The sequence below is a fragment of the Gambusia affinis genome, linkage group LG07, assembly GCF_019740435.1.
Source record: "Gambusia affinis linkage group LG07, SWU_Gaff_1.0, whole genome shotgun sequence".
Taxonomy (NCBI): Eukaryota; Metazoa; Chordata; class Actinopteri; order Cyprinodontiformes; family Poeciliidae; genus Gambusia; species Gambusia affinis.
In genome coordinates, this window is record NC_057874.1 from 18,368,444 (window position 1) to 18,389,929 (window position 21,486).

Sequence of the window (21,486 nt, forward strand, 5' to 3'; positions counted from 1 at the left end):
CTCTGGCCCATTCAGTAACAGGTGGCGTCATAGCTCCGCCCACCGGGCCATGGAATGTGGAAGTGCTCCAAATATGGAAATAGGAGGGCGGAGCCAAGCAGCTGTTTCATTGAGGAGAAGTTGATCCTTTTTTAATTGCTCCAGGAATGTATCAGCCATAAACTAATTCGTGGAATAAAAATGTCCTCCGGACAATAAAATGAGAGCTGATGAGAACAGCACATGGCTCACATTGTGAAAATTAACTATAGATGTAATTTATTTACCTGTATTATTATATCCATATTAATTTTATATATAAATATAAATAGAGGCAATTCTGGAAAAAATGAAGAGCCCTCAGCACTGAACCTCATTAAAAACCTCCTGGTTATTCCACCAACTATTGATTTCTGAGCTCTTCCTGAATTAAAACATTAGTATTATTGTTCCTAAATGAATATGAATTTGTTTTCTTTGCATTGCTTGAGGTCTGAAAGCACTGCATCTTTTTTGTTATTTTGACCATTTCTCATTTTCTGCAAATAAATACAAAATTTTTTGTTTGGAATTTTGGGATAATGTTTTCAGTAGTTCATAGAATAAAAGAACAATGTTAATTTTACTCAAACATATATTTATAAAAAGTAAAATCAGAGATACTGATCATTTAGAGTGGTCTCTTAATTTTTTTTTTCAGAGCTGTATATACATATTTGGAACAAACTTCCAGAAAACTACAAAATAGCTGAAATGCTGAGTTCCTTTAAAGTAAGACCAAAAACAAACCTGCTCAGAGTTGCTTCTGAAACATAATAAATGAAACATTTCACTCATCAATATGTAATATTTGCTAGTTTTCTCAATTGTTCACTGCATGGTGTATTTTCTAATTTTGTATTTTTGTGTTTTTATGATGTGAAGCACTGTGAACTGCATTGTTGCAGAAATGTGCTGTACAATGGAGCTTAATCGATTTGTTGATATGCATGTAGTTGTATTTTAGGAAGGGAATAATACAAACACCTCTCAAATTTGAAAGTCATATTGTTTGTTCACCTTTAATTAAAGCTTCCACTGACATTTTATCAATCTATTTTTCCTGATGAGTTGAGTAGTTGAGGCTGGAGGGCAGCTTTACCATCACCCTAATTTTTAGCACCCTTTAAATATTCCTCATCAGATTCAGGTCAGGAGTCATCTGGGTGTTAACATGTTGTAAAATGTTAATAAACTTAAAATATTACTTTATGCCCAAATTTATCAGGCATATAAATAATTATGGGCTCATCTAGCTTTATTTAATTGAGACCAGCATGGCTAAATTGTCGTTCTAAAAAGAATGTTTGCTTTTCCAGTCAAGCAAAATTGTCTGCCTTGTAAGCCTGAAAAATGGTTTTTAAACAATCACTTAAAAAAAAAAAAAAACTCACTTGAACCTCTTGATTTTGATATGCAGACATATAAACATCTAATTCTATTTTTATCCTTGGTACTTGAGTTTTCTTAATGTACTTACAAACCACCTTAGATGTTTATTCTATGTATAATGTTACGACTAAATGACTGTTACAGTGCAAATGGTGCATATTGTGACATTAAAAGTGTGTTTAGCCCGTTCAATGATTTGACCGTCTCTCAAGTAATTGCCTGAATCCTCCACAACTTGTCCAGGTCTTGTCTTTCCCACGGCTGGTAAAGGAGGGGTCAAGTGGGGGGGTGGTCTGGTATGAATATATGACTACTAATGAGACGATCCTCAAAAAGAAGTTTAGGATTTGGGTATGAATATGAGGCCACAAAGAAAAACCCAACAATGGCATCACCTAGCAACTGTTATCTGCAGGAATGTCAGAGTCAAGTCTGCACCGTGGAGCGGCGTGCACTTGGAAAGAAGAGCCCCCTCAGGCTGAGAGCAGCAGAAGTGAAGAGTGGGACAAACTGAGAGGGGGGGCAGAGACCATCCAAATAAAGAGTCCCCCAAAAAAATCAGCTGAAGGGTCGAACATTGTCTTGTCTGACGTTACTAAACATGGGCATTAATCATACAACACAGAGAATGGAAGATGCTGGTAAAAAGAAGCAGATTAACAAGTTAAGTGTGGGTTGAATTATGACTTTCTGACCTTGTAGGGAAAGAAAAACGATCTGTCGCTTTAACTACTTTCAAAATTAATTGCAGTTTAAGTCAAAACTCATGTTAGCTGTACATTTTGTTCTGTGTTCTATCAGATCTAAATATGTTTTGTGAACATAATTTGATTTATGGCAAAGTTAAATGGAGTTCAGAGTGATTTCGTCTTTTAATCTGCTCTCTTAATCTATTTGTCAATTTAAACTTAACCAAATACTCAAAGCACCTCTTAAGTGACTAAACTTTTGTAATAAAACTCCCCTAAGGAGGAAAAGAAAATGCAACTGCACTCTTTTAACACCTACGTATCTCTTAACAATCAATTATACAATCCACATTCATCTGAGTGCAGACTAACACTTGAAGGAAACGTCCATCCCAAGCACTCATATTGCCCTTTTCCTTCACTCTTCACGAGTTTTTGAAAACACGTTTACGTGCGTTTAGGTGCTGCTTTCAAGTGTTGGTGCTCGCGCTCTGAGAAGTGCTTCCCGTTGTCATCCTGTTCTCGAGGGTGTCAAAGGTTAACACCCTCTCTAACGCACAAGTATGCAAATGCTTTTCATTACAATGCAAGCTCCTTTTCATTTACCTAACATAGCATGTGTCCTGCTGCAGAGTGTGGACTGCTGCCTCACAGATCGCTTGCCCCCTCCCTCTGTCCGTCCCTCATTGCAGGGCTTCTGAGGGTGATGACAGCACAAAAGTTTTTCACACAGGGGGTTGGGCCTGCATTTTGTGGGTCAGCGAGTAACGGCCGATGCAGCAATGCCATGTCATTCAGACCTGGTTCCCCACCCCACACGCCTCCCCTTAAACCTCACTGTTCCTGTGGCATCAGCAAAGATAGAGATGGAACGCTGTAGAAAGCACCAGGGAGTTTCTGTGCATTGCAAACATGAGATCTACCAGCTGCTTTGCACAACTCACAGTGAGAAACCTGAAAAACCTTGTTAGAGATGATGGATTCACATGTATCATGTGAATATGAAGATGGATCCTCATTAATCATTTGCACACAATACATCATTGCAAGATTTCACCTGAGAAAAGCAAACAGGCTCAAAGGTATTTAAAAATGCCATCATCTGTATTTGCAACCTCACAAATTCATTAGTTCCTTGGTGTAATATTATATTTCAAGTGGCATGTATCCATTCACTGCTTGCCAGTATTATATTTGGCGCCTTCGTAAGTCTCTAACTGCCCTTACTGCCCTGAACAGCTGTATATTTTTGGTGGCTAAGATCCAAAAGCTCACAAAAGCTGGTGGAGACATTATAATGATGGAAAAGCAAGACAAATTCAGAAAAATTAGGGTCTATATTAGTGCCATTACATAATTGTAAAAACAAGAGTTATACCTGGATTCAAGTTCAATTTGAATATTATAGTTAACAATATTTTACCACATAAAATTTGAGTGCCAAATCCATATGTTACAAGATATGGATTTGGCACTCATGTCAAAAGATGCAAAAGAAATTACATCAAATTTAAGCTAAACGTCAGAAAAAAAAATGACTGGGATATTAAAGTACAAATATATTACTGTTGGAAAACTCTTGATGTTTAGTTCTGGGGAAAAGTTTATTTACCTCAATGTTGGGCTTATAACATTCATTTGAATCATTCTTTTTTCAGACTAACGGTATCAAACAACAACTAACTTCTGTGAATTTCAAAAATTCGATGTGTCTATTTTGGATTTTCTCAAGTCACAAAGTGGGAAAATTATTCAGACATGCTTAAACCACTAATATTTACTTGGGTGTTATCTTCTTTGTTGACATCTTCAAGCTTCAGGAAAATTTTTATCTGGGGTCGTTCCAGAAGCGTATTCCATCCATTCCAAGACATGAAGTGTGTTTTTAGACCAGTTGAAACTTCCAGTTATATCCAAATTCCAGCTATTTGACCCAACCTTTAAAGTAAAGCAAGCTGGTTGGAATGATTCAGGACCAAATTTTAATCCGATGAAGACTACGTGGAAGTTGTCACAGCACTAGTGCCATGAATGGAGAGAGTATTGACCAAGTAATAGTCTTCAACTCCATAATGGAAACCTTCCGTCTCTGGAGTTTCAGGGTCAGACAAGGCAAACGTTGTTTCACCACAACATTTGCATGCTTTTGTATGCTCAGAGGAGACAAGGTGGGACTTTCACACCAAACAACTTTACCAACTACCAAGCATGTGGGTGGCAACATCATGCTGTGGGATCACTATTAGAGGTAATGATGGGTTGCGCACAATATGAGTGGAATGGTAAGAGAGGACCAAATTCTTCAATTGTGTCTAAAATAATCATCTAGATGTTTGAAAATTGACTCAAATGATTGGTTTTGTAATGAATAAGGCAGATAAAAATAAGGCTAAAGAGACATATTGACATCGACTATGCTGGAAATATACAGATTGTGGCTGAAATTTGTGTTCTTTAAAACAGAAAAACATTATTTCAAACTACTTTTGATAGCTACAAAAAGAGCATGGTTGACGTGTTGTTTGCTAATCAATCTTTTGTAAGGGTTTGTGTATTTTTGAGGAAATATACTTAATTTTGGCTGAATTAAAATTTTCACATCCAAATTATGTTTTAAAAAATGGTGTGTTCATTTTAACCTTGTAAAACTGGTGGATGTAAACTCCTCATTTTAATTGTGTTACAAATTTACACACAAACTAAACATATTCTTTACAAAATAATATCTACTTAAAGAAACAAATCAATAATTTACATTTAAATCAGTTAAAAGTTCTGTTTCTGAGGTTTTTACCCTCATTAAGGGAGTCATTAAAACTTTGGAGTTAATCCTCATGAGTTTTAAAGGAGATCTGATTATCCTACAAAAGATAGAGGCTTTTAAACCACAGAACATTGTGTAATCCCACATCTGATAACACAAACCACACAAAGCATGATCTGTGAAAAGAAAACAACAACAAAACTATGTGCTGACAAATCCAGGAGATATCCCTGCTGGGTAACTACAATGACATACCTCTGTTCACCACCCTTGGTGTTTTAGACATGACTGGGCATCACACAGGATGGAAATTTCATCAACATGAAAGAAGTATGCAGAAAACCTCTGCTCTAATGACAACACAACAAAAGCAACATTCTTTCATCCCTGCAAACATTGAATGGATCCTGTAGTCGCTTCTTTATCCTTTACTCTCTTGTCTACTCTTTGTAGAAAAGCCTTCATGTTTTTTTATTTTCCTCCTTCATGTCTTGAGTCATTTCCCTTTGAAAAGTTCACATGCCACCGCTGAAGACACTGCCTCCTTCAGCTGGAACTCAGGGCGGGTGTCTCTTGTCTATAAAGGCTCCCCCGTGTGCGGGAGAGCACTCGGAAACAAAGGAAACAGCACGTTCTGACAAGTTTTGTATCATGAACAGAAGAACTGTGAGAATGTGGTTAGAAACCCAGGAAGTTACTCATAGGGAACATTGATCTGGTCCCGATTAGTCATCGCTGCCCGCAATCACACTGACCTAAACCAACGAGCAGCAGCAGACGAACACAAAAGGTCTTTTAGCATGACAGCAAACTAAGATACTTTGAAATATAAGACCATCTAGACTTGCCTAACACTTTAGACATAAAGTCATTTTTAAATTAAATATGAATTTTTCACATTTTGTAACAACTGCAAACCTCCACCTGCATTGCTGGACTTTTATGTGATGTTTTTTCAGATTGTTTTCTTTCCATATTAAAAGGTGAAAAGTATGAAGAGTATTGTTTCTAACACTCTGAGTCAATACTTTATACAACCTCCTTTCTCTTCAACAACAGCTGCAGCTCGTTTTGTTTTATGTCTCTACCTACCTAATCTCTAATCATCCCAGTTTGCAAAATATCTGACTCTTAGTCAGATTTTAATAGAGACTTCTCAATCCTCAGTCGTGGCAGATGGCCGTTCATACTGAATCTGGTTCTGTGGCTGGTTTCTTCCTGGTAAAGGTGAGTTTTTCCTCTCCACTGTCGCTACATGCATGCTCAGTATGAGGGATGTTGTAATGTTAACAACACAATGCATGTGAAGTCCACAACTGGATTCAATCTGGATGGGAAACTTTTAAATCTTATTTGAATAATTAACTGAACTTAATGCGCTGCTTGATGCTTGGAATAAATGTATTATTGATTAAAATGACTTTTTTTGCATAGTGCCTTGAGATGATGTGCTAAATAAATAAAGTAAATGAAATTAAATTGAAATTGAATGGGCTGTGTCTTCATGATTTAGTTTGTTTACCAATGCTCTAAAAAAAAAACACTGGAATTACACTAAGATTAAACAACATCGGAAATCTGTTTAAAAGGTGGCTTGTAAGAACCAGTAGCTACGCTGGGTTTTATTCAGGCGTATCAGAGAAAATCAAATGAGAGTAGAAGAACTTTTTTGTGGAAAAAAAAAAGAAAGAAAACAAAAGAAGTAAAACATTTTGTTTTCTTTCCAAGTCACAATCAGGCACTGATTTATGTTGATCTATTACTCAGAATGCAAAGCAATACCGTGAAGTTTATAGTTCTCACAAACTATAAAGTAGAAAAGATCGAGGGGTATAAATACTCTCAAAGTGCATTGTGTATATCAAATAACTAGAGCTTAAAATTACTGCAAGGCCCTGTGAGCCATTTAAAAATGGGCCTGTCAATCATTCCTGTGTATTATGTTCACTTATTAGCATGCAACAGGTTGTGTATTCAAATTTATCCCAAACTGCAGTCGCTATAATCCTCCTCGTCTGGCAAATGAGGACTGGGGGCGAGGACTGAGAGTGAAATTGCCTTTAGTAAAGAGCTGTGTTAATTCTAATGAGTGTTGGCAAAGCAGCCTAATAAAGATGACAGCACACATTCATATGCATTCATTTGTGTGCTCAGCTTGACGAAGTCTGCCCTGCAGACTTAACAAAGGGGAGGAAGGAAGCCGGGGGGGGGGATGTGAGCTGCGGAGAATGATTGGGGAGGGGGAGACGTCCTGAAGTCTCTCCATGTCTGAGGTTATGGCAGTGACAGCTGGCTCTGCTGGGGCTTATTCTCTCTTCGGCAGTCTCCAACCATCACCTCCACAATAACAGCCAGACTGCGCAACACACACACACACGCACACGCCCACACACACACACACAAACACAGGATGCTCCATCCTGTTTACTGTTTACATTTCACAGAGGCTAGCCAACTTGGGAGGGCTTGATCACAGGCATTACAGCTGTCTGAGAGGCAGCAGTTTGTTTTTCTGACCACTTCTCTTATCTGTCACACCTCTTGAATACTTCTCAAACCTTTTATCTGAAATGTTGCAAGTTATCCTACAAGAAATACAAACAAACTAATTATCCAAGGAACTAGGGGTTTAAAATAGCATTTTGAACAGCTGGGTCAAGGGTGCTCTGACGGCCACATCTGTTCAGAGGAATAAAAGAGCAAGAACAGAGACAACAACCTGCAGTGTGGTCCACAACAATAAGATCATTACTGAGCCAAAAGGGACGCATGCTTTCTCTGAGGGACGCTAGGAGACAGCTGAACAATGCAGGTCGAATAGAAGCTGAAATTTGTCCACCAAAAATCAGCTGCTCCTCATCAGTTTTCTTTTTCTTTTCACTTCTTTAAATAAAGTTGTTTACTATGTAAGAGAACTGTTATATTTAGTATGTTGAGCTAATAGGATCAATGGTTTTAGATGCAAAAGAGGACAGCTGTGAAAAGCAGCAGTATCACTCAAAGACCAACAGAGGGCGCTATTGGTTTAACAACACAACAGGTGGAAGCACAATCACATTGTAAACAGCTAATATATATATGTTTTTCAGTGGCCCTAATCCTCTTCCATTCATTTATTTGAAATTAGTTTTCAAATAAAACTTAATTTCTGATAAATTATGTAACTTCAAAAAGTTCAAATCAAATGGTAATCGAACTATTGATATTTGAATAATTTGTTCAAATATTAACAAACTATTTGAACAAACCAGTTGTAGAAAGGGTAGATTCTAGGACAATCTGCCTTTTAAAGGCATCATGTTGATGTGTCTCAACATTAAGAGAGACCAAATAACCTGACAGTCAGCTTGGATTCAAAGCCAAGACTTTCTTGCTGTAAGATAAATTCAAATATAAAATACTTTATTGATCCCAAAGCCAAATTAAACAGCTGCTTGCAAATAGTTTTTTTTTAACCTATAATCTGTTTTTCATAAGTGTATGTATTAAAACTGGGTGGAAAAACCGAGAGGAGCGTCAGGAAGAACTATTGCTTCAAAACACTGTCCGCGTGGAACCAGAACCAGCGTAGATCACGTGACTGGGACAGGAAGCGTCCTTTGATGGAGTTGTAGGCAGCTCAGTGCAGGTTTGTTGTTTCACTGTTATGTCGCTTGTATGTCCCGTTTATACATATTTATTTACGGCGAAGCGTTATTATGACTTTCTGTCGATTTTCACATGAGACCACAAGTAGCGACAGCGTTGTGTTGAGTGTTAGCAGCGGAAGTGGAGTTTGACAGCTAGCAGGTGGAATCGAGTGACCAACGAGTTTTTCAGCAGTAAATGTTTGTCTTTTGACACATGAACAAAACAACTTTGAACACGTAATATCGATGAGCGAGTTTAAACCTTGGTCTACTTGTTTCCGTAACGGCTGTAAGTCCTGTTTGTTGCTACCTTCGTTAACGTTTAAGTGCTTTGAAGCAGCAGCTGTTCATGTGGTGTTTATTTTGCGTTACTTGTAGCAGTTTGGTGACATTTATTCATTGCAAATGTAGCCTTTGCAAAGAAAAAAAAAAGAAAAGCTCTAAGGGATTTACCGAGAAATAGTCTCCAGATGTTTAACGGTGTTTAGCCGGAGCTGAAAGGTTGTCGGGGTAGCAGGAACGGAGCACAGGTAACTGGGGCACCAAATGTGACACAACGTGAGCGATAACGGACATCGACAGGCAACCAAAGGATACACGGTGTGTGTTAATGTGGGGGACAAACTCCAACACTTTGTTATTGATTAGGAACACTGACTAGTTAATAGTAAACTATTAAAAATATATTTATTTTAATATATTTTAAAAAGCTTGCATGTATATGTTCTAGAGGGTAATATGTAAACACAAACAATTTAATGGGGAAATAGCATTAAGATGTATATTTTAAATTCTAAGACCAGATGTGATTTAAAATTAGTACAGTACAGATCTCTCCCAATTAATATTAACATTTTTGATCCAATATTCTCCCAAATCCCCAAATCCTTAGTTATAATACGTCTTTCAAAAATCATTAGTAGTTAGAATATTCTTATACTTTTATATTTGTAAAAGTCATTTTATTTTACCAAAAGATCTTGGTTTTGCATAATATGATATATTCTTCTTTAAAACAGGAACAGGGAATATTCTGCTTTGAGATAAAACTAGTTTCATCCTCTTTCTAAAAGAAATATTTTGAAATTAGACTATAAAATATTCACTTTTTTATTAAAATGGATTTTATGAGGGCTAATTATCCTGTTTCACATAAAAATCAGGTGGGCTTGTAAAATACAAGAAATGGGACATTTTGAATAGTAATGCTGTATAGGTTTTTTAAGGACTTCTGAAAATTATGCAAACTTAAATTATGTTTCCGTCAGGATGTTTGTTTTTCCAGAATATTTGTGTTTAGGGAGTGTGCATGGAAAAAGAATATAAAATGGCAAGCAATACTGGTTCTTAATATCTTTTTATTGCCTCTACCCTGCATGTACTGTGCAGTAGCCTGGCAATATAAATTACTGTTTAGAGCACACACAAATGTGTTGAAACCAACATTTGTGATGTAATAAAACATTACTGAACTGTAAATATTAAACTCAACCATTCAAAGGGACCTTTATGAACACGATGTACTTTACTGAGGGATTCATTGTTAGCTGCACTGTGTCATTCCGATTATTAGTTTCAGTCAGTAGAGAAAATATGTATCAACCCTGAAGCTATATCTTAATGCATGGCATATTCTAACTTATTGATTATTGTGACTGTACTCCATGACGGGGAAAGAGGAAATATTAAATGTATGAACGGCACCGGAATAAGAATGCGTCCTTTTTGATCATTTTACTTTATTTTGCAGCAATTTTAGATGGAACAGAAGTATCATTTATAATTCTACTGTGGAAAAACTGTGCAAATACCAGCTGGGATGTAATCTTTAAATGATTTTGAAACTGCTCACAGCTTGAGACTGAGGAAGAAGTAGGCTAAAACAAAAACTCATTTGTTTAAGATATTTTCCAGTGGAAAGCAGTAAAATACTGTTGATCATTTTTAGTTGTCTGGCCTACATTTAGTATTTTTTACATTTGGAAAGCTGATATTTTGTAGCTGCTCATGCAGTTAGCTGTTTGCAGTGCTGCAGTGCAAACATTACAATCAGCAGCTGGGATTCCAGATGTTGCTCATAAAGTCAGCTTCATCCTGCGGGCGTTCCAGTCACTTTGCAATTTTCAGCCTCCCTTTATATAGTGGAAATTAAACCATTTTACTCTAAAATGATGAAAATATATTATATATATTTATATTATATTCCAATTAATTTAAGCAATGCAACAACTCTAACCCTTCTTTTTATTATTTCTAATGAGAAAAATATTAGACTAAATATAAAGTATAAGAAAACTATTTGGAGTGATTGTTCTTTAAACATAAACCTTGAAATGGGGCCTGATAAGTGGAGTAAAAATAGACAACAGCCAAATCAACATTATGAGCTGATTATTCTTTTCATAATGTCAGAATAAATAAAAATGAATGAAGCAAAATAAAGAATGTTTTGCTGTCTTAAAATCAAGAATTGAAGCTGTTATCCATTAAAAAAATACGTAACACGTTTATTTACTTATATTTCCAGTTAATTAAAAACTGTTACATTATTTCAGACATAGAAGAATTGACTAATATTGGTGTAACGTGAAGCATTCAACATTTTGATCCGTTGGGTTCAACTAAATCAATAATAATCTACTGACCAATAACTTTTTTCAAATAATTTCTTCAAGTGTGGAATAGGATGACGTTATATTTTGCAGATTCAAGCCACTCAACCATCCATCTTTTCTCATTTTCATCAAAAGATCCATTTTGTCTAAGTTTTTCTGTCTTTCTCAGTAGAGGGCTTTTATCCCTTGCAAAATCATCAGTAAGTGGGCAGGATTTTCCCAGAATTCCCAATCAGTCCAGCTCTCAGACTGGAAGTTCAACACCCCTGTGCAAAGAGCAAAAGTCCACACCTCTGGCTTGCATTCCTGCCCACCAGTTTGGATCAATGCCTCTAGAGGAACAAAAAAAGAACAAGAAGCGACAACTTTAAGTAAATAATCTCTTCTGTCATAGCAGATGGAAACGTTTATGGTTTTTACATTTTTTTTGTGTTTGTTATGTTTAAATTTTGCTTGAGAAATGAGATTTGTTGCACTAATATGTACAATAACAATGTGTACATATGTAATTTTCTTAATGGAGTTGTACCTTGTCATTTCACCCTATCCGTAAATATTTGGGTTGTCCATTACTTGATTAAAACATTGATCATTTTGTTCTTCTGTGTCCAGGCAGAATTTTTGGACAGTTGAGACTAGAAAATGTCTTTAGCTGTCTCACTGCTCCTCGTCGCTCTGTGTGCTGGCGGAGGATACGGTGAGGAGGGAAAGCGGACTCAGAAAGCTGGTCATGTGTCTGTGGTCGTAGTCGGAGGAACTGGAGACCTGGCGAGGAAATATTTGTGGCAGGGATTCTTTCAGCTGTATGTGAGCCAGGTCAGTGGTGGAAACACCTTTTCTTTCTATGGGGGAGGCTTGTCCCCGTCTGAACAGGCCACACCGGTCCTCTTTGAGATCCTGAAGGCGGTCACCTGCTCCAAGGACGTTTCTCAGGACCGCTGCGCCATCCTGAAGGATCAATTCCTGCGGCTCTCGCAGTATCGGCAGCTGAAGACTCTGGAGGACTACCAGGAACTGGCCCGGCACATCGAGCAGCAGCTCCAGCAGGAGGGAATGACAGAGGCCGGACGCCTCTTTTACCTCTCAGTCCCGGCTTTCGCGTACACAGGTGTCGCAGAGAAGATCAACAGCAGCTGTAGGCCGGCCGGCGGGACCTGGCTGAGGGTCGTCCTCGAGAAACCGTTCGGACACGACTACCGCAGTGCTCAGGTGTTAGCTAGCGAGCTTCTGGGTGCATTGAAGGATGAAGAGATGTACAGAATCGACCACTACTTAGGGAAGCAGGTAAGAAAAGATCCATCACACCATGTTACTGTCCCACCTGGCACTGTATGTGTTTAATTGCATTTTTTTATTCTTCTTTTCATGAAAAAAGGTGGTGTCAAAGATACTTCCATTCAGGATAGAGAACAGAAAGTTTTTGGATCCCATCTGGAACAGGCATCACATTGAGAGGATAGAGATTGTTTTAAAGGAGACTCTGGATGTTAAAGGTGATTAAAGGTTTCCTCCATCTTGTTTTTACACATCTTCACACTCACTGCTAGCCAAATAAATACATATTGTTTGGAAGCAGCATAGCGCTACACTGAAACATTTAGATAAACTGAGTTAACCGAGTCAGGGGGGAATAAATCCATGTTTAGAAATATTAGAAATAACAAAAGCACTTTATTTTTTAAGTTGAATAGAGTGTCTAGGAACTTTAATCAAAAGTCCATGACATATTCTTTTCTTATTGTATAAATATAGGTATGTGGCATTGTGAACTCTTTAAAATAACAAAACCTTTCCAATAAAAGCTGATCGTCTCTACAAAAAAACCAAAAATGTCTCCTCATTTAGTCTTTAAATTTAATAATGATCCAAAATATAAGACCAAGGTAACACAAAAATGGTTCATCTTGGTCTCAAACCTAAATTTTGCAGAAAACATGTGCAGATAATAGAAGAAAACAAAGGACTCTGGAAAATTATTCCTTTGTAAAAGCAATTATCTCTTAATGTCATTTTTTTCTCTTCATGTGGATTTTGTTTTTACAGTTTTTAGTGAGGGAATATTGCAGCAAAGTGTCTATAAATGACATAGACATCTTTAAGAAACTTATTTAGTTCTTTCATCGGCTATTATCCTGAAATAAATGTAATTAAGTGTAAAAGTGTTTGCTTTTAGGAAAGTACTAAACATTAACTAACTCTGGAGGTTGTGCACCTTTACTCTTTTAAGGCTTGTCAGTCTTAGAAGTTTATGGAGCCAACTGCTCCATAAACGGCTATGTAAGACAATAAACAGGCCATCAGGTCATCTGTTGTTCTTTCAACAATACCCAATCCAGAGGAACTTCAGAAAGGGAGGTCAAAGTTCAGATCAGAGTTCATATTCTTAAAAAAGGGTTAATTAGTGCTTTATTCTCTGGATCAGAAAATATGAAATGTGAATGTTTCAATGTGAATGAAGTTGAGGTGGTCATCGTGACAGTTTCAATCTTGCTATAAAAATTGGATGCTTATCATAATGTAAAATGAAATATATTGAACTTTTTCATCTCTTCATATTGTTAAAATCAAGGCACTGCAGCCTTACTTTGATCAAAACTGTCTCAATCCAACACATAAACAAGTTACTAAATAGAAATTCATGGAATACATATTTCAAAATGTGTCAGTCTGTTGCATAACTATATTTTAAAATAATTTATTACAATTTGTATCTATTGTATAATCACATAGAATATCATATAGAATACATTCTGTATAAATTATTTAATTGTAGAAGTTATAGTTAGTTAGATAAATTAGTTAAATGTCATGATTAACACTTCTGAGCAACCCAACAGTTCTTAAAGTGACCAGAGTCCAATAATTCAAAACTTAAATTTTTTTAATTCAGAATTATTTAATTAATATTTAAGAAAACTTTGAAGAGTTATTTCAAATTTGTACATCTAATGCTTATATTGAAACAATATTTAGATATTGTTTAAAAATATTTGTGATTTATTTTTTTTCAAGCTTATCAGAGTGGGTGGGTGGAGGTAACGATGCCAAAACGTTAAGTTTGGTGGATCTACACTGATGGTTTAAAGTGTGTCATAATGGACTGCTGCACAGAAACTATGAAATTATCATAACTTTTACTAAAATATATGTAGCGTTAAAACATAGTAATGAATTCACATAGATATGTATGTATTCATGTATTTAATTTCCACTTCATTTATCAAATGAGATATTTCACTTGATAGATATTTGGTATTATATGTTTTTTCCAATATAACCCAATAACTGATTTCATTTTTGAAAATATGTCTCCATGCTGCCTCTTGTTTTGACGCCTCAGGTCGGATTTCCTTCTACGACGAGTACGGAGTGATCCGGGATGTCCTGCAGAACCACCTGACCGAGGTCATGACCCTGCTGACCATGAAGCTTCCTGCTAATGTGAGCAACAGTGGAGAGGTTCTTCTAAACAAGCTGGAGGTCCTCAGCTCCATGCTGCCGTTGGGAAAGAATCAGGCGGTCGTCGGACAGTACCAGAACTACAAAACCGAGGTCCAACAGGAGCTGAATAAAACCAAAGAGCATGTCAGTATGACATCAACATTTGCAGGTGAACACACAACTTTCTTTCACAATATTTCTTGTCTTTATTCATGGCTGTCGTACTGCTTGAACTTCTCATTTGGACATGTTGCACTCACAAATGTCAGTGTAACTTGCTGGTACTTTGTGAGTCATAAAATGGTTCATAAAAATGTGGAAGAAGGAAAATGATCAATCGATTTGTAATTTCAAGAGGGTTGAGAGTTTGGACCGATCTTCTTAATAAAATGTCTCAAATTGATTTTGGATGGAAACATCTGTAAAGGTCAGATTTCAAGTCACACCCCAGATTCTCAGATTTAAAGTCTGGCCTTGGACTAGGCCACTCTGAAATCATGCAAATGCTTTGTTCTAAACTATTTCATTGTATGTCTATAGGGTTTTTTGTAGAGCCTCTGACAGGATCTGCTCTTTATTTAGCTTCATCTTTCCTGTTCGTGCTAAAGGAAGACATTTCCACAGCATAATACTGTGTAAATGAATGCTGTGTTAGGTGATAAAATGTTTATTTATTACTCTTTGTTACTTGCATCTTTATATGTGTTTGTAATATTGTACAAAAAAAGGCTTATGTGGTTGAATAAAAACTCTACAGATTGTGCCTTAGTATTTTCTTTACTGTGTTTGTTTAATTGGTAAATGTAAATTCTGCTTGTGTTGCAGCCGTTCTGGCCCATATCGAGGATGCGCAGTATGAAGGCGTTCCTGTTCTTCTGATCTCTGGCAAGATGTTAGACGAACGTGTCGGGTACGCACGCATCCTTTTCAAGAACGACGTCTTCTGCCTTCAGAGCCAGCACAATGTCCACTGCAAACCTAAACAGATAGTTTTCTACTTCGGCCACGGCAGTCTCAAATATCCAGCGGTTCTGGTCAGCAAGAACTTATTCAGACCAGTTCTGAAAGGCGGCGAGTGGAAGGAAGTGACGGAGCACAAAGACGTTGATGTTTTGGGTTTGCACATTTCCGATTACTTTGTGCAAACTCCGACAACAGAAAGGGAAGCGTACTCAGAGCTCATCTATCACATTTTTACTGGACAGAAGAATAATTTTGTCAGCACTGAAAACCTGCTGGCCTCCTGGGAAGTCTGGACTCCGCTCCTCAGCGCCCTGAAGGGCTCCTTCCCTCGGATCTACCCCGGCGGTGCCGACAACGGAGACATGCTGGACGTCCATCTGAGGGGGAAGGAAATCCACTTCAACAGCGAGGCCGTGATCATCAGCCCGGATCAGGTGGGAGGGGCGTCGCCCAGCAGCTTTCAGGTGATGCGAGGGAAGTTTCGCAGTGCTGAGATGGTGTCGGCCTGGCCGGAGGAGCTGGTGGAACGGCTGGCCGCGGATATGCAGGAAGCAGCCGAGGCAGCCGTGCGGGAGGGCGGGGTGTTCCACCTCGCACTCTCTGGAGGGTCCACTCCGCTCGCTCTGTTCCACAGGCTGATCCTGCACCACTTCTCCTTCCCCTGGAGAGACACACACATCTGGATGGTGGATGAGCGCTGCGTCCCGCTGACCGAGGCGGAGTCCAACTTCCACAGCATGCATGAACATCTGCTGCGACACGTGAGGATACCGTACTACAACATCCACCCCATGCCGGTGCAGCTCAACCAGCGGCTCTGCGTGGACGAGGACGGAGGAGCCCAGCTGTACGAGAAGGAGATCAACAAGCTCGTCAACATTTCCAGCTTTCACTTTTTGCTGCTGGGCGTCGGATACGACGGCCACACCGCTTCTCTGTTCCCCGGCGGGAAACTGAACGAGACTGGAGGAGGTCTGGTGGCTCTCACAGAGAGCCCCATCAAGCCCCATCAGAGAATGAGCCTCACCTTTAGAGCCATCAACCGAGCTCGCACCGTCGCTCTGCTGGTGATGGGCAAAGGCAAACATGAGCTGGTCACCCAGCTGAGCCGAGTTAAGGACAACCTGGAGAAATATCCCGTCACCTGGGTGAAGCCAAATAACGGAAGGCTCGTTTGGTATATAGATTATGATGCCCTTTTAGGATAGGTGATTATGCACTGTAAAAACACAAACACCGAGTATTCTCAAACTGTTTTCTAATGCAAAATATCTTTGTACACCAGAAATAAGATGAAATTAACTTTTCAGCAATAAGTAGGAGGTTGTTTTAAGTAAATAATTCCTCCTAATAAAAAAGGAATTAATATTGATGGAAAGGTTCTGCCAGTAAAATAAGGCATTTTTCCCCTATTATAAGTTAAGTTGTCATGTCCCATTTATAAATTGCACTTTTTCAACAAAATAAAAGGAAATCCAGACTTAAAATAGTCACATGTAAAACCGATCTTATCTTAAAACTGGGATGCGCCTCTATCCTATATCATTCTGAAAAGTTACTTGTAAGCTAGTCTTGTCTTATCTCAAGTGTGCTGAGATATCAGTGTTAGAAACCGGATCAAAAATACTTAGTGAGATTTTGAAATGTGTTTTTCTTATTTTCAATCAGAGAATGCAGCTGATTTAATGGAAGTGGTGGTTAGGAAGCAACACAAGCACCAAGATGACCAGGAACTTCAGGGTTTTGCTTTAACTATAAATCACTTTTACTGAACACTTCTTTGTTTGAGCTCAGGACAACACACACATTTGACTTTGAGAAAGAAGCCCTTTAGGCAACTAGTTATGAGTTATAAATAAAGTGTGGTGATGAAGTTAACCTTTAAAGCACAACAGAGTGTTCAGTATTTTCAGTTTATAGTTAATGGCTAAAAACGTCTCGTTCTTTCTTATCAAAGGATGAAATTTTATGTGAAATCTGTGTGAGTGAATGATGTTGAAGATTTGTTTTATAGCGTTTATGAAAAACTGTGATCTGAGTGGAGATGTAGACAGATCAGGAATCCAAGTCTCCATCTCAGAGCAGGACGTTTGAACCATGTGATGCTGTGAAATCTGGTGCTTAGAGCCAAACAAACACGAGAGAGACTTATTTTAGACAGAATTGGTGTGTTTGTTTGTCATATCAAATCTCAGGTGTTTCTGCAGATACTTGGTGGCAGGGTTACAATGCAATTAAGAAAAGTCTTAAGATCGAGGTTCTCTAGATTGATGGCGGTTATTTGTGCTGCAGAGATTTTTAGTCAGCATATCAACAACCCATAAATAAACATTCCTTTCAGGTTATTTCTGTGCAAGCTGCAGGTGATTTTTTTTTTTTTAGAAACCTATTAATTACAGACAGAATTGATTGTATTTTAGTGAATTGTTTATGAAGTTTGCCTTGAGAGTTTTCTTTAAATAAAAATCTGATTTATTATATTCCTGCTCAAATCATTCTTTATTTCATTTTTAATTACTTTTATAATCACTATCTGACATCTAATCTAAACTCCAACTCCTCAAGGTTGGTGCTGGAAATTCTGAAAAATCTTTACATTTTGAATAGAGTTTAGAAACACAAATGCTTTTCATCAATAATAAATCACGTTCTGATTTTATGTTTTAATTAAAAGTTTTCAGTTTGGATGTGTATTTTCTGTAGTTTTCAAACAGCTTTAGTCTTCCAGGAGTCTATTTGGTGATATTTTTAATTAAACTAAAACTGGGGTTATTTGTTCAAAGTTGGTTTCAAGGAAAATTCAGTTTCTGATGAATAAGCCATCAATTTGCCTTTTTAAACCAGTAAATCATATTTCCGTGACAAGGATGTTGAATCGACATCTTAAGCTTTTGTGCCTTATTTACAAACGTGATGTATTGTAAAACAATAAGGTGATGGGAAAGAGTGGAAATTAAAGCTTCAATTTGATTTTCAGTTTTATTCATGAAATCGTGATGCAAATTTCACATCTGTTTTCAATCAGTTTGGCTTTACAACATATACATATAAACACAGTTTACATTACAGTGTAAATTGCACATTTTAGTTTATTTGACAGCATGTTGCATACATTTCAAACAATCATCACATCTGTTTTTCTGCAGCCAGCATTAAACCCGGAGCTTGATTAACTCGCCTGCTCTTTTGTCCCTCTGTTGACGGTTTTAAGTTTCCGTCCGCTGCCGGATCAGATCCCTCATGAATTCTTTAAAGTGAACCGTATCCAATGTCAATGGCGCGGGGACAGCTGGGTCTGTTTTATCACACGTTGTTCCTGCTTGTCGCCTGCCTGTTGGTTAACCACAGTCCTGCTCTCACCGTGAAAAAGCCTAAACGGACAGAAACAGGTGTCAGATCTGCGGAGACGCAGATTAAAGCCGTCAGAAACGTCTCACCTGCGCTGAACGCAGAGGCGACAGTCAGAGCGACAGACAGGTAGTACAGCTCTGTGGTAGTTTTGGCCTGTGGGTAAAGACACGTCTCATTTTGATGCAGTAATTTTGCGTTTTCTCACTACTGCTGCTTTTCCTTTCTTACACAAGCGGCTGCTGTGAGAGTCAGGATGGCGGTGCACAGTCCGTGGCCGCATGACAGAAGTCCAAACACGTGATAGGCAGCCCACAAGCCCTGAGGAACCGGATCTAGCAGCGTGAATACCACTGAAAGACCTGAGAAGAGAGCAGAAGTTTAAATTATTTTGAGTTTTTTTTTTTAACTACATGTGACTGGACTCACCTGAAGCAACGATGGACAGGGCAACAGAGGCCGACAGGTTGTTCAGAAGAGGTTGCCTGCAGAATCTTGAGGATTTTGACCTTTGATGGCAACAACAACAAAAAAAGCACTTTTACATGCAAACCCATGACCTGTGTGTGACTTTACGTGATGTCTACATCCCAGTTACCTCCCCATGATGTAGAGCTGGGGGGCCAGCACCACCACTATGAACACTGCATTCACTATTTGGCTGTTAATGAAAATTACACATCAGCTGTCATGCGTGAACGTAACTAATAACTCTCTCTCTATAAGTGTACTTACAATTTTAATCTCTGGTTCAATGGTATCCATCTGCTGCTGTGATAGGCCATGAAGACCAGCATGTAGAGAAACATCGATGCTGTGCATTCAGGCGAGGGCGTGTAGAAACACTGCGCTGCTGGCTAAACGTGCTCCAAGGAAAGATTGGGTTTCATTCACTATTATTATCAGGGCCACTAACACAATACAATTCACATCAGATGTCACAATTTACATTATATTGTCATATTATTGTGTGCATAATCTTTGGATAAAAAATTAGGTGCTATGAATCAAATGTTGATATAAAACATAACTTTTATTATGGTTCTCCCTGTCTAGGGTTACCTGGTTTGCCTTCCAGTAACACTATGAATAAGCAGGTACAACCAACAGATGATTGGATCACACTATCGTGGCATCCTAAGACAAAATGAAAAAGTGAACCAAGTAGTATTTTAAAAGTAGAGTTCGCAGCGTAGTCTAAACAAAGAGAGGGCAGACAGAGGAAAAGCAGCTCCACCTCGTGTCCCTGAACAAGTCTGGTGTTCCAGTCAAAAACAAAATTGTTTTGGGAAATCTGTTTGCCGTCCTCAAGGCTGAGAACCAGTTTGTTAAAAGTTGCTAGAAAGTGGAGCAAAACCCAACAATTCTTTTGAATAAAGTCACATTTCTTTTACTTTAGTTAAAAGACCAGCCTCAGAATTTTCTATTTCAGCCTGCAATTTGCAACATTTCTCAGGTCTGATCTTTGGCGGAGAAAAATCCACTTCGACACACCTGCTTCTAATCAATGTTTAATCAACAGGCTGCAGAACTTAAATGTGTGGCACTGTTGTGTTCTTTCATGCAGGGAGCTTCCTCATGTTATGCAAAAACTATTTCTCTTCCTGTGTGTCTTGATTAAGAGAGGCGAGCACTGCAGCACCCTGCCTCATGCTGATGCTATAAAACATCCAGGAACTCACACTGCCAAGTTTTCAAGAGAGCCAAACCTCCAAAATGCCTGCAGACTACAATGGAACATGGGATATGGTCAGCAATGACAATTTAGATGGTTACATGGTTGCACTTGGTAAGGTTTTCTTCCTTTAATTATTAGCTCGATGCATTAGCTGTGTGGATGTATTAATATTTAGTCAAAATAAGTGTTAAAAAACAAGCCTGTGTTATGGATGATTTTTCTAAATTAAACTGGTTGGTGTCATGCAGACATTGGCTTTGCAACACGCAAAATCGCCTCCATGCTGAAGCCTCAGAAGGTGATCAAACAAGATGGAGATTCTTTCACCTTCCAAACCATCTCCTCTGTGTTGAAGTACGAGTGCTCCTTCAAAATTGGAGAGGAGTTTGAAGAGGTGACGAAGGGCATGGACAACCGCAAGTGTCGGGTAACTGAACAGATAACGTTTAAAACTTTCAAATCGGCATAAAATTAAAACATACCGAGAATTAACGCCGTTTTCTTTTACACCTCTACCAGTCTGTGGTTAACTGGGACGATGATAAGCTGGTGTGTGTTCAGAAAGGAGAGAAGAAAGACAGAGGCTGGACTCACTGGATTCAGGGAGATGAGCTTCATCTGGTATGCTGGCTCACTTTTTATATCCAGTTAGAAAAGACACACTAGTCCTGTACGCCATATTTAGAATTGACCCCTTTGCACTACTGGAATATGATTTTACTGTTTATGTATCGAAAGTCCTACAAATTTGACGAAACTTTCATTTTTCTCTTTCAGGAGCTGACCTGCGAAGGTCAAGTGTGCAAGCAAGTCTTTAAAAGGGTCTGACCCTGACTTTAAAGATAATGGCAAACATGTTTTCATCATGAGATGCATGCAAAATAAAAAAAAGCAGACCAATAATTGTGCTTCATTTCAAGCGCTTTGCATTTTGTTTTTTCTTTTTTTA

General features: G+C 38.2%; 3 protein-coding genes across 9 annotated transcripts; 2 read left to right on the plus strand and 1 right to left on the minus strand.

The window, feature by feature from the left end:
- Positions 1 to 8,369: 8,369 nt before the first annotated feature.
- h6pd (hexose-6-phosphate dehydrogenase (glucose 1-dehydrogenase)) lies at positions 8,370 to 17,991 on the plus strand. Of its 3 annotated transcripts, XM_044121292.1 has the most exons (6): positions 8,522 to 8,781; positions 11,277 to 11,478; positions 11,720 to 12,391; positions 12,483 to 12,600; positions 14,448 to 14,717; positions 15,374 to 17,991. In XM_044121292.1, exons 3-6 carry the CDS (start codon positions 11,750 to 11,752, stop codon positions 16,717 to 16,719), a joined length of 2,376 nt encoding a protein of 791 aa, XP_043977227.1. In that variant the 5' UTR covers positions 8,522 to 8,781; positions 11,277 to 11,478; positions 11,720 to 11,749; the 3' UTR covers positions 16,720 to 17,991. The 3 variants fall into 3 exon arrangements, with proteins under 3 accessions (XP_043977228.1, XP_043977227.1, XP_043977229.1); XM_044121293.1 differs by lacking the exons at positions 8,522 to 8,781; positions 11,277 to 11,478 and adding an exon at positions 8,370 to 8,491; XM_044121294.1 differs by lacking the exons at positions 8,522 to 8,781; positions 11,277 to 11,478 and adding an exon at positions 8,929 to 9,092.
- Positions 17,992 to 18,471: 480 nt separating this feature from the next.
- Positions 18,472 to 21,102, minus strand: LOC122833612. 5 transcript variants are annotated; one of them, XM_044121335.1, is made up of 8 exons: positions 21,020 to 21,102; positions 19,922 to 19,996; positions 19,595 to 19,716; positions 19,458 to 19,520; positions 19,289 to 19,368; positions 19,091 to 19,221; positions 18,949 to 19,015; positions 18,472 to 18,882 (listed from the first exon to the last, which is right to left on the minus strand). In XM_044121335.1, the coding sequence occupies exons 3-8, from the start codon at positions 19,666 to 19,668 to the stop codon at positions 18,815 to 18,817; spliced, it is 483 nt and encodes a 160-aa protein (XP_043977270.1). In that variant the 5' UTR covers positions 19,669 to 19,716; positions 19,922 to 19,996; positions 21,020 to 21,102; the 3' UTR covers positions 18,472 to 18,814. The 5 variants fall into 5 exon arrangements, with proteins under 5 accessions (XP_043977270.1, XP_043977269.1, XP_043977268.1 ...); XM_044121334.1 differs by having other exon boundaries at positions 19,595 to 19,725; XM_044121333.1 differs by lacking the exon at positions 21,020 to 21,102 and adding an exon at positions 20,097 to 20,363 and having other exon boundaries at positions 19,595 to 19,725.
- On the plus strand, positions 20,366 to 21,456 carry rbp7b (retinol binding protein 7b, cellular). Its single transcript, XM_044121337.1, has 4 exons — positions 20,366 to 20,648; positions 20,786 to 20,964; positions 21,057 to 21,158; positions 21,315 to 21,456. Exons 1-4 carry the CDS (start codon positions 20,576 to 20,578, stop codon positions 21,363 to 21,365), a joined length of 405 nt encoding a protein of 134 aa, XP_043977272.1. The 5' UTR covers positions 20,366 to 20,575; the 3' UTR covers positions 21,366 to 21,456.
- The last annotated feature ends 30 nt before the right edge of the window (positions 21,457 to 21,486 follow it).

Coding starts and splice junctions, on each gene's coding strand:
- h6pd (XM_044121293.1), top strand. CDS start 11,750: ATGTCTTTAGCTGTCTCACTGCTCCTCGTCGCTCTGTGTGCTGGCGGA. Junction 12,392..12,482: donor ACCACTACTTAGGGAAGCAG/GTAAGAAAAGAT, acceptor TCATGAAAAAAG/GTGGTGTCAAAGATACTTCC. Junction 12,601..14,447: donor GGAGACTCTGGATGTTAAAG/GTGATTAAAGGT, acceptor TTGACGCCTCAG/GTCGGATTTCCTTCTACGAC.
- LOC122833612 (XM_044121335.1), bottom strand. CDS start 19,668: ATGTTTCTCTACATGCTGGTCTTCATGGCCTATCACAGCAGCAGATGG. Junction 19,222..19,288: donor CCTGTCCATCGTTGCTTCAG/GTGAGTCCAGTC, acceptor CTCTCTTCTCAG/GTCTTTCAGTGGTATTCACG. Junction 18,883..18,948: donor CGCCTCTGCGTTCAGCGCAG/GTGAGACGTTTC, acceptor CTGTCCGTTTAG/GCTTTTTCACGGTGAGAGCA.
- rbp7b (XM_044121337.1), top strand. CDS start 20,576: ATGCCTGCAGACTACAATGGAACATGGGATATGGTCAGCAATGACAAT. Junction 20,649..20,785: donor TGGTTACATGGTTGCACTTG/GTAAGGTTTTCT, acceptor GGTGTCATGCAG/ACATTGGCTTTGCAACACGC. Junction 21,159..21,314: donor AGGGAGATGAGCTTCATCTG/GTATGCTGGCTC, acceptor TTTCTCTTTCAG/GAGCTGACCTGCGAAGGTCA.